The 11,536-nt window shown below is 55.4% G+C and overlaps 1 protein-coding gene across 2 annotated transcripts; it reads left to right on the top strand.

Moving 5' to 3' along the window:
- Positions 1–863: 863 nt before the first annotated feature.
- LOC101982071 (cytochrome b561) lies at positions 864–11,311 on the top strand. 2 transcript variants are annotated; one of them, XM_026777185.1, is made up of 7 exons: positions 864–946; positions 6,211–6,293; positions 7,338–7,547; positions 8,315–8,413; positions 8,656–8,759; positions 9,190–9,347; positions 9,518–11,311. In XM_026777185.1, the coding sequence occupies exons 3-7, from the start codon at positions 7,349–7,351 to the stop codon at positions 9,708–9,710; spliced, it is 753 nt and encodes a 250-aa protein (XP_026632986.1). In that variant the 5' UTR covers positions 864–946; positions 6,211–6,293; positions 7,338–7,348; the 3' UTR covers positions 9,711–11,311. The 2 variants fall into 2 exon arrangements, with proteins under 2 accessions (XP_026632986.1, XP_005369474.1); XM_005369417.2 differs by having other exon boundaries at positions 865–946; positions 6,211–6,371.
- Positions 11,312–11,536: the final 225 nt, after the last annotated feature.

Below are 11,536 nucleotides of genomic sequence, written 5' to 3'. Positions count from 1 at the left end.
CCCCCCCTCCCGCCCCAATTCTGGCTTCTGCATGTGGGAAGCTTCTCCGAGGAGCCTTTGTTGGGGGAGGGCAGGTGGGAGAGGCCAGTCCCACAAAGATGTTTTGAAGCACAGGGGGAAATACCCCATTTCTGTCTCATTCTTGGAGAGTCTGGCCAGGCATCCAACAGGAAAGAACCTTTTGTTCCCAGCTTGTAGGAAGTCTGAGCTGGGCTCTTATCTACCCATAGCACTTCCTGGATAGGGGGCCAGGATCCGCTGCCCAAGCTCCCAGCCTCGGCCTTGGCAACCTCCTGTCTTAAGTACAGACCTTGGCAACAGGCCTAAGCTTTAAATGAGAAGTTGGACGAACGGTATCTAGCCTTAGATTGCTGTCTCTCCCCTCCTCCTCCCCTCCCTCCGTGTGTGTGAATGTGTGTGTGTGTGTGTGTCCTGGAGTGGAAAAAAGAGGGAGGTAAACTATCAACAACAGCGTTCGTGTGGCGGGTGTGCAGAGGCGGGGAGGACAGGGTTATTCCCAGCCTTCCAGTAAAGTGTAAAGTGCCATCTCCGCCCACGGGGGCTGGGAGAGGTGACCCTAGGGTTACCGGAGCTGAGCTTGGACCCAGGCGGGGCCTGACACCTAGCGGCTTCCCGGGTTCAGAAGTGGAGAGAGCAGAGAGCGAGAGGCTAGAGATCGGGAACCGAGGCGCCGCATCCGCCCCGCCAACCAGGGCCTGCCCACGCTGGTCCCGACGCTGCTGGGTCGGTGTGGCCGCTGTGCACCCCTGAGTGCCCGCGCCTGGCGGTACTTCCGGCGCAGGTGACCGTCGCCTCCTCGTGCGCGCCGCCGCCGGGCCGTCGCGCTGTCACCATGGCGACGCCGTCGCGCCGTGGCCCGCGGAACCGGCAGAGCGGCCGGGGCGCGGCGCGAGGACGCGCACAGGCCTGGCGGCGGCGGGACCAGGTAAGCGACTGGGTGCCAGGGAGCCGAGTTCCACGCGGAGGGGTGGCGGGGACTGGGGCCAGGCGACGCCGGGCTTCGAGCCGCTCTCCCGCGCGCACCTGCCCGCGCCGACTGGGGCCCCGCCCCGCCTGTCCCCTGCGGTGGCTCCGCGAGGCGGCGGCCTGACGCCTGAGTTCCTGCTGCTAGGAATCGGGAGAGGCAGCCTGGGGACCTCGGGCCGCGTCTCTGCTGGAGTTAGAATGGGGACCTGAGTTCAAGTCTAAGGGTCTGTAACTATATTCTAAAATAAAGTGGGTGGGAGTGGACCCATCTTGTTTGGCAGGTCCGTTCTTAGCTGGATCCCCCACTGTCTAGGCGTTCCTAGACTGGGAGAAAGCCTGGCTTCATGCTTTGGCCTTGGCCACCTCCCCTTTCCGGTCTCTTCTCTTACCCCTACCCCTTTTCTCGCGCGGCATAACAAGTCACAGGAGGGTCCTTGTGGACTCTGGCTTCCCTTTTAGTTGCCATTCTGTCTTGGCAATCTGAGAGCTTTCTAAAATTCTTGAAGAAAAGTTCCATCTCTTGGATTCCGTCCTGTTCTTTTCATGCAACGCGAAGCAAAGCATGGCCACCTCCCTTAAATACCGGGGTTGCTTCCCACACTTGGGTCTGGGTGGAAAATCCTGGTCTGCTCAAGCCCCACCCCTTGTGGGAAGGAGGAGCTCCTGGAACCAGAAGTAGAATCACCCACAGATGCCCTGCCCTGCCCTGCCCTGCCACTGTCTCTGGGTCCCTGGGTAGGCAGAGTGCAGGCTTCTTGAACTCATAGAGCTCTGTGCGTTGGGATTAAAGGCCGCCATGCCGAGCTCCACTCTCTATTTTAGAATTAACTCATAATTAATTAGAATAAAAGTGGGAATATAAAATTTCAGAGATTAAAACTACCATCTGGGTCATGTGTGGCAACAAGGGGCAGTGACCCTAGGGTTCAGGAGGCCGAGGCAGGCAGATTGCAAGTTTAAAGCCAGCCTGGGCTACAGAGGGAGATGCTGGTTCAACGCCACTCCCCAACAACAAAAAATTAAATGCAGACTGTTTGACAGTATTCCATACTCTAGAAGTTTCTATAGAATAAATGGGGCATGGGTTGGTGGTGGGCAGGAGGAACACGTGGCCTGATGGGGGGTTTGCTGTTTATGACCTTCAGGTGATACCATTTTTGTTCAACTGCTGTTTGGCTGAGCGCTCACCAGGTGGCAGGCACTGTACCAGGCTTTTGGGCATATTTTTTCCCATTTAACTTTTCTGCAGTCCAGTAATGTAGGCCTTAGAGTTGAGGAGGCCAGCTGGGAGAAGGGACACAGTAGTAACCAGTGGAACACACTCTGAATTGACCTGTTTGTGACCCAGGCTGCATTGCAACTCTGAGAGATGTGCTGGGTGCTTTGGCGTTCACGGGGCCTTTCTCCATAAAAATAAATAAGGACATTTTCAAATTTCCTACAAAGACAACATGCATATTGGATTAAAAGTTAAATCATTTCAACCTTTAAAGTGTTCTTTCCCCTTTGTTTTTTAACTGTTGTGGGTTCTGGCACAGACTCAGGCTCACTTTCTGCCTGGAGCGCCCTGGGTGCCCCGCGCAACAGCTCCGCTTCTCTTCACCTTTTGACTCATCACATTTAGGGTCTCACCCACAAAGGAAAGCTCTAGTCCCTGCCCCCACTGTAGTCTTTTCTAACTCAATTAAAGCCTGCGGCTGATAGGGAGGGCTGTGGCCAAGCCAGGTTTCCCAGGGTCCAGCTTTCCTCAGCTCCACCGCTGCCTCCTGGGCTGTACAGCATGAGTGGTGTCTGGTACCAGTAATGAGGTTAGGCATGGTCGGCTTTTAATAAAACACAGTGGGCCTGGAGAGGGAGCGTGATGTTCAGCACAGGCTAAGCCCTGCGGGTAGCTGTGTCCCTGTGTGATTGCATTAAGTGGGAGTCAGTCTGCAGGTGGTGCGTAGAGATTAGGGGTGTATTTACTTGACTGTCACAGTCCGGAGATCTGTCACCCCACCCTGAACTCTAAGAAAGGAAGGGGAGTAGCCATGTAAGGGGCCACATGAGCTCCCATTCCTTGCAAGACTCTGGTGTGAATCAAGTGTGATGTTGGAGTCAGGAGGCTGAGGCAGGGGGATGTCGAGTTAGGAGCCAGCCTAGGTTACACTGTGAAACCCTGTCTTGAAAGAAATAAAAAGAATGGAGAAGGAGGGAAAGGGAGGGAAGAACACAGGTCTGTGGAAGCCGAGGAAACCTAGGGTCGAGAGTGGCCATTTCCAGGCTGTGAAGCCATAGCCTGGGTTCTGCTAGGGGACACAGGCAAGGACAGGTTATAGGGAGCAGCATCCACATTAGGAGGGAAGGGTAGGGTGTTCTCACTGTTGGGGTGACCAGGGACCATGATGCACATGTGCATGCTCACAGGGGGACAACTCAAACCCCTTTAAAGCTTGCAGATGCAGGCATGCCGCAGGCGGAGGCACTCTGTCCAGAGCCTTGGGGAATCTGCCCCAGGCACAGAGCTCTTAGCTGTCCTGAACTGAGCTGCAGCAGGGAGCATTTTACTAAAGGATTCCATGAGGCACAGGGCAACTCAACATTTTTTTTGTTTTTGAAACAGGGTCTCCCTGTGTAGCCCAAGCTGGCCTGGAATATGGAATCCTCCTGCCGTAACCCAAGTGCTGGGATTGTAGCTGGTTGTTCCTGCTTTATTTTTTCTGTAGCTCCAGATTTTGTGAGTATAGCTAGCACTGCCTGAATGAGTACCCTGCAGGCAAGCCATGCCTGCCACGGGGAGTGATCCTGCTAGGGGGCGACAGCCCCTCTTGTGCCTCTAGCATCACTTTGTAACCTCAGCTCTGCGCCCAGAGCACCCCATTTTCTTTCGGAGGCCAGGCTGCTTCACTTTCTCCTCAGGTTGGCTTTCTTGCTCCCAGGACTGCTTGGCTGGGTGCCATACCTGAGAGTAAATTGAAATTGAGCCTCTGCTGCTCAGGCACTCCTCTGACACCCCTTTCTCCCGCTTGTACCCATTTTCTCCTGGAGAGCTGTAGGCAGCACCTGTTCTTGTGTTGTGGCAGTACTGAGGGTGAGCAGGGACCTGGGGAGTCCCTTATTCAGCTGGGACCACTGAGCCTTGACTGGCTTAAGTGTTTGGAAAGTGTGACGGCATTACCCTAGCTACTGGGCCCTGGGAAGTTCAGAACCACCGTGCTGGTGGAGACCTCGACCTCTGGGGAGGAGTCGCAGAAGACTGTGCCCTGGCAAAGGATGGTGCCTTTTCCCTAGCCTGGTGGGAAGGGCCATGCAGGGTTACCTCCAGTTTTCAATCCCATTCCCCCGTCCCGCTCCCATCCCATTTTTGGCAGTGCTGGGGGTTGGGGAGTGAATCCAGGACCTTAAGTAGGCCCAGCAAGTCTCTGTCACTGAGCTACATCCCTAGCCCTCTATGGCCCTACTTAGAACACCTGCCACCATTAACACTCGCCAGGAAGCCCCTGCTGTGGAATTCCAGCATCTAATGGTGGCTACAAGCAGCCGCGCAGGTGGAGCAGCTAATTTGCTGATGGTATTTTGAGCACCACTTTGTTGCCTTTGAGTCCTCGTTTCCCATCTGTGACACCGGGTAACAAACACTCTTGTTTCACTCACAGTACTGTTGAGGGTTAAACAGAGAGGTGCAGAGCGTGGGGCGCTCTGCTGTCGGGTCCCTGCACTCCTGATGCAGCCGGATTCCTCTCACCCTGGGTGGTGTGTGTAGACAGCACGCGGGCGCTCCCGTCCATCACAGGGAATTCAGGACTGAACTTCCAGTGAGAGATGGTAAAGCCATCCTCTCCCTCACTACCATAGGGTCTCTGCCTATGAGGAGACTGACTGGGACAGAAAAAGCAGGCTATGGCAGACCAAGTGGCTGACCCGTGGCCCAGATCTGCCCTTTGTCTTGTCTGAAGCCTGACAAACCGTGGCAGGTCACCTGTTCCTGCTTTCTCCCTCACTGGGAGCTAATCAGATTCTGCTGTGCTTCAGGCTCTGGGGAGATGAATCTAATAACATAACGGGGGGAGGGACTTGGAGAGGAGGCAGGACAAAGGACAGCAGTCTCTGCTGGGTACCTGAGAAGTCTTGGAGAAGGGTGGAGTGACCTTATCTTCAAGGAGCAGACAGGACACTTCAGGAGAGCATCGCGGGATTAATCTAGAACAGAACCCAAGAGGGTAAGGAAGTTTTGGGGAGCCTTGAGGACTTAGGAGGGACTTGAGCTGCACTTGGGGACAAAGTAGTGAGCAAGATGCTGTTGCCCTGGGGTGAATCTGCAGGGTGGTGTAGGCAGCACGGAGCAGGAAGCTGGGCTTCACCAGGAGGAGGGTACCAACTGCAGGCTGTGTTGCCAGTCCAGTGAGCTGAAGCCTCCACGTGGACCTAGTGGGAACATAGTGGGGCTGCGGAAGGACAAATTAGGATCACGTGGCAGCGGGCATTTCTCTGGCTGGCAAGGGTGATATGACTTAGAAAGCAAGGCATGTCCTGGTGTGTCAGGCAGATTGAAAAGAGAGAGGCTTGTGTCCTGATCTGGCAGGGCAACGAAGATGGCTGAGAGGAACGAGATGACAGATCTGGGAGCCCTTGGGCTGTCTGGGATCTTGAGAGGGCCTGGTTGTGGTGGGAGGACATTGATCTTGGACTCGGCTGACGTGGCAGTGCAGTGGGAATCTGAGGGAAGACCAAATAGGCAGGAGACTTGGCAGTCACATGAGGGGACAGATAGGAATAGCAGCAAGAGGTCCAGAAATAGGGGTTCACTCCTGGCTAGAGGTTCAGAAAGAGTTCCCACTTAGCTGGGATGACTTGAAAGAACATGTCAAGAATTTGAGAACAAGGCCAGCCTGCTTCACACAGATCTCCAGGTGGTGCCTATCCCATGAAGGCTGAGAGGCCCCCTTCATGCCGTTCAGTGCAGGACCGCAGAGCCAGCCAGCAGGAGTTAGGAGCTCAGTTAGAGACAGAGACAAGTACAGTGTGATGATGTGAAGTTGTTGAACCAATGAGGCAGAAGTATGCTTATCCCCATGAGGAGATGTGTGTGCTATGCCAGTGCATGAAGATGGGATGACTATGTCCTGGGCCTGTTTCATGGGAAATGTATACGGATTTCTGACCAGTGCATGCGGGGACGTGGGTGACTTGCTTTTGTCTGTTCACAGAGTGTATTATTAACTGCCTTGTTCTTTAAAAATGCAGGAGCTGCTGTCAGAGAACTAGGAGGCGGAGCTGGAGCTGACCAACCCGAGGAGCTGGCTGACCCAGGCCCCAGCATAACAGGGGTACTAACTAGCGCTGGCTAGTTAGTGTTGGGAAAGCGGCAGCTACAGCTTCTGTTCGCCACTGCCTCGCACCTTCTGGTACTCACTGGTTGGCTGGGAGGCAAGCCCCCTCTGTCTAGGGAGGGACAGTAAGCTGGAGCGCTGATGTCCTCGCAGAGCTGGCATTGGTGGTTGCCTTGTCTAGCCAGAGTGGGACCTTTGAGTCCTACTGCCAGCCTTGAGGCAAGAGGAGCAGAGGCCAGACCAGATTGCTCCCCTCCACCTCTTTCCTAATGGGAACAGGGGGACAGGAGAACACACGGGGGGGGGGAGGGTTGAGAGCTGGCCTGAGCTGCATGGGGAGGCTTGCATGCACTAGAGCCTTCCACGGGTCTCCTGGTACAGGCGGTGTCTCCTCATAGGGCAACATGCCTGCTGTCTTCCTGCATAGACCATCAGTAGTTCAGCAGGCGCATATGAGGCCACACTGCTGGGACCCCTAGTTCTGGAAACCTCACCTTGGTGTGGAAAGGAGCTGGAAGGAATGGAGTTGGGGCTCCTGGAGTGGCCTGTGGTCTGGCACAGCAGGGCAGACAGAATACAGCTACACAGAACAAGGGGATTGACTCTCTGGGTGCCCATGGCTCTCCACTAGGATTAGGGCTTGAGGCTTACAAATGGGTGAAGGAGCAAGGCTTCTATTCCCACCCAGGAAGGACTTTTCCATCTATGTGGAGAAGGGAGTGGTAAGCTCCACACCTTCAGGGTATATGCTTGTGTTTCTGATGTATCTGCCAACTCCATCCCAGAACACCCAGGGCCTCAGGAAACAGGACTTATAACCCAGGGATGGGGCCCATGCTGTCATCCAAACTCGGGATGTTTCTAAACTTGTGCCCTCCCGTGTACACAGGTCAGTTTGCCTCTGTGGGTAGGCCTGGCCTCCCAGTGAAAGCTAGGGTACACAGCTTAGACTCTGGCGTGGAGGAAGTGGCAGCTGTCACGAGGCAGAGTGTGCCTTCTGAAGGCTGTGAGTGGCTCCCTAGAGCTCTGTGTCTCCTGTAGCTGGGGTCAGCATGGAGCCCGGTGGTGCCTCCGTCCCTGCTGCCTTGCCGTACTACGTGGCCTTCTCCCAGCTGCTGGGCCTCACCGTGGTGGCTGTGACTGGCGCATGGCTGGGCCTGTACCGAGGTGGCATTGCCTGGGACAGCTCGCTGCAGTTTAATGTGCACCCACTCTGCATGGTCATAGGCATGATCTTCTTGCAAGGAGATGGTGAGTCCCGGGGCTAGTCCAGGGAACCTGGGGCTGGAGGGTGATAGCTGCCTTTAGCAGGTGGCATCTCAGGGGCCATGCTGCCTTCTACAGTGGAGCCAGCCTGAGTGGTAAGCGACACTATCTTTAGGGGCAGCTGGACGTTGGGAAAGTAGACACATGTACATGTGTGATTGCTGAATGGAGACATGGCTGAACTAGTGTGCTTGTCCCTAGGATAAGTGCGAGCAGGTGCTTGGCCTGAGTGCTGCCTTCAGGGAGCTGTGTGGGGTTGGGGTGGAGGTCCCAACAGCCACCTCCCACCCCCCAGCAGCAGTGGAGATTGGGCAGGATCACATTAAGCCTTGGAAGCTGGGAGTCTGCCTGCCAAGCGCAGTGATTCCCCACCTAGGAAGGCTCCAGAATGGCCAGCACCACAGTCTGACTGCAAGGCGAATCCTGAGCTCCCGAATCAATGAGTTCTAGGACACCTGGCAAGGCCACGCGGCGCTCAGGCCCAGCAGCTGCTCTGAGTGGGTGGAAGTGTGACACAGCCCCTCTCCTGGTCCTTGAGTGTGCATGGGGTAGACAGGGCACCCTGGACCAAAGCCAGGATGGGTGCAAGGTCCCTGTGCAATCCTGTTCCCTCCTCCAGTTTCTGTAATTGTCAAACCTTAAGAAGCTCAGACCTTTGTCTAGCCAGCCAGGCTTGCCAGTGTGTCCAGCACAGGCTCGCCGGTGTGTCCAGCACAGGCCTGTACACTTAAAGCTTTATCCACTTCCACAAGCTCTCCTGGTGTACCGTGTCTTCAGAAAAGAAGCCAAACGCACGACCAAGATCCTGCACGGGCTGCTTCATGTCGTTGCTCTCATCATCGCCCTGCTGGGTGAGTTCTTGGGTGCAGCCTTTCCTTCCCCACCTGCTGCTTTGGGCAGACAGTCCCTGCTCCAGGCTGCTTGGCCTTGCCCCACTCTCCTCCTCCGGCATCCCAGGCAGGGATGGGATGCTGGCCATCATCGGCCTGGACCAAAGCCCAGAAGTTCTGGCTAGCAGTTTCCCCCGGGTCTCCCCTCCTCTCCCTTTTCCATGTCCAGCCCTGTCCTCATATGGCCCCTGCCTCTGCTCCAGGCTTGGTGGCCGTGTTCGACTATCACAGGAAGAAGAGCTATCCAGACCTGTACAGCTTGCACAGCTGGTGTGGGATCTTAGTCTTTGTTCTTTATTGTGTGCAGGTGAGTCTAACCCCAGGGAGGGGGAGGGGAGGGCAGTGGGGCTCAGGTGTGCCATAGAGGGGCCCATTTTTCAGGGTTCATGTCCAGAGGAGAGAGAGAAGGTCAGTTTAGTTGGATGCTGTTTTCAGAGGCTGAATTGGGTATAAGCTTAGGATTTCAGAGGCCAGGGTGCCCCAGGCCTTTTGTCCTTCCCACTGACGCTGTGTAAGCGTTGAATCACATGCCTTAGCTTCTCAAATCCATGGGGTGATGAACCTGCTGCTGGAGGCCCAAGGCCTCAAGGCAAACGGCTTCAAGTCTTGGGGACCAGGCCACCTTTCCTATAAATGTTCTGCTCCACTGCACTTGAGGGGATGCAGGGGTCCTTTGGTGGCCTCCTAATCGTTAGGTCACAGCCAGCTCATGGCTCAGCAATCTTTTCTCCTTTTAGTGGCTTGTGGGTTTCAGCTTCTTCCTGTTCCCCGGAGCTTCGTTCTCTCTGCGGAGCCGGTACCGCCCACAGCACATATTTTATGGTGCCACCATCTTCCTTCTTTCTGTGGGCACAGCCCTCCTGGGCCTGAAGGAGGCGCTGCTGTTCAAACTTGGGTAAGTGTCCTGAAGAGGCAGGGCCTCCAGTGTCCCCTGCTTTACTGGAGTCCTCTCTCTGAGCTGGCTTTTCTCACGGGGAGGGTGGAAGGGTTGGCGTCTTTAAGGCCTGGGCTGCACTTGTCCTAACTGGAACCCTTGGTGGCTTCTCCCTTCACCCTGCCCTACAGGACCAAATACAGCAAGTTCGAACCCGAGGGGGTCCTGGCCAACGTGCTGGGCCTGCTGCTGATCTGTTTTGGGGTGGTCGTGCTCTACATCTTGGCTCAAGCTGACTGGAAGCGGCCTTCCCAGGCTGAAGAGCAAGCCCTTTCCATGGACTTCAAGACGCTGACAGAGGGAGACAGCCCCAGTCCGCAGTGAGGGCCGTGGGTGATCCTCCCGGTTCTGTGGGTTCTCGGATATCTTTCTGCCCCTCCCTGCAGAGCCTGAAACTTTAGGTCCAGGAGTGCCTGCCTGGCAGTGGCGTTAGTTTAGTGGGATTTCAGGTTTTGGCTTTGTCCTCTGCTTTTCCTTCCTGCTTGCAGCTTCTGACACATCCTGTGAGCCACGTGTGGGCCCCCGCCTGTACCCCCTGCTGCCCATTCACTCGCTGAAAGCTTGGTCAGGGGCACTGGGGTCAAGCCTAGTCCTGATTCTTAGGAGAGCTAGCTCCACCTTCCCGGCAGCTGATGGCTGGGGGGCCCCCGAGGGACTGGTGTGGAAAAGCCAAGCCTGCTGCTTGTGCATCAACCCAGGAGTTCTAGCAGCTCGGGAAGCACGTGTCCTTGGCAGTAGAGCAAGTGATATGATGTGTAAAGTATGCTGGTGTTCAGACTGAGGTTCCCCCAAAGGGTTGAGTCTGGCCCCTGAAAGAGCCATGTGGCTTGGCCAACGGTTCACACTGTCGCAGACCTTTCTGGTCTTTAACCCCTGAGCCTTAAATAGGTTTTTCAGGGAAGCGACTAGGTGCTCAGAACGCAAGTATGTACCTGCCCTGGTGGATGAGGGCAGGCTGCTGGTGGCGAGGGGCCTCCTGGCCTCCTGCTGTCCACCTGGGCAGTTCCTCCCTCAACAGGGCCTGAGCCCTGGTTTCCTTCTGCAGGCCAGCCTGGACAGGCTCTGGGAGGACAGGTTGCACACCTTCTGCTGTTTGTCTTGCTCTCCAGGGGGGTTCTGGGTTGCCCCAACTTGACTGAAGCAGCCCTGGAGGATTATTGTCCTCCCACACCTGGGTCCGTCTTCCCTGGACAATAGGACTGAAGTGGACAGAGGGATGGGCTTGGTCTCCTGTGGTGTCTGCACACAGCTTCAACCCCTGCCGCCTGTTGTGTTGTTAGCTGAGTCACTGCTTGGCTTGAGTCTAGAAACAATGTGATTAGTCTCGTGCTTCTTGGGCTTGGCAACCGCTCTCTCCTCTCCTGGGCCTTGACAGACATGGATAACTTAACAAGGAGATTAGCAGTTTCTGAACCTGATAATTCCTTTAGGTCAAGATGCCGGCCTTCTGTCAGATTTCTTGTGTAACTGTGCTGTGGGTCTCTTTCTCCAGCAGTGGTGGAGCCCCCTCTCCCTGGGGTGCCCCCCCCCCGGGCCGCCTATCACCCTGGCCCCTCCGGCTCTCCATTTGCAGGGGTGATGGGTTTGCCTCCAGTTTCAATTGCGTATGCTGCAAGGATAGGGATCTTATCGCTTCTTTCATCAGCTGGCACACTGATACAGTCAAATGTTTACATGTGGGAGACTTGTCTTTAGACAAACGCCGAGTACCATTGTGAATCTCCCGTGCCAGACTATACAGAAAACCAGAACTCATCGAGAGCCTGTAAACTAGTCTTTCTGCCAAAGTGTATGATACATGACTTAGGACCAAAGAAGATCCCCAAGCAGATGTGTGTGGTTTCTTGTGTTTGCCTGTGGCTGTCTCCTGTGACATACAGTGTGTTGTTGGTGCAGTGGATGAATCAATACATTCTACAGCTGACTACTCGCCTTCTGTTTTCATTTGCGGAGGCAAGAAAAGGACCCAAAGCTTTATGCCGTCAGATTCCGAAGTTAGTTCTACTAGGGATGAGAGAAACTGTCCCCAGGGTGGGTACCACAGATAAAGTGACTGGCAGATTCTCAGCACAGGACGCACAGGTCTCTGTGGTGGTCTGGTTTGGCCCCCGTGGAGGGGATCCTGGAGGGCTCTAGGAGGCCCAAACATG

The sequence above is a fragment of the Microtus ochrogaster genome, unplaced genomic scaffold (genome assembly GCF_000317375.1).
Source record: "Microtus ochrogaster isolate Prairie Vole_2 unplaced genomic scaffold, MicOch1.0 UNK48, whole genome shotgun sequence".
Lineage (NCBI taxonomy): Eukaryota > Metazoa > Chordata > Mammalia > Rodentia > Cricetidae > Microtus > Microtus ochrogaster.
This window is presented reverse-complemented; position numbering and strand designations above follow the sequence as displayed.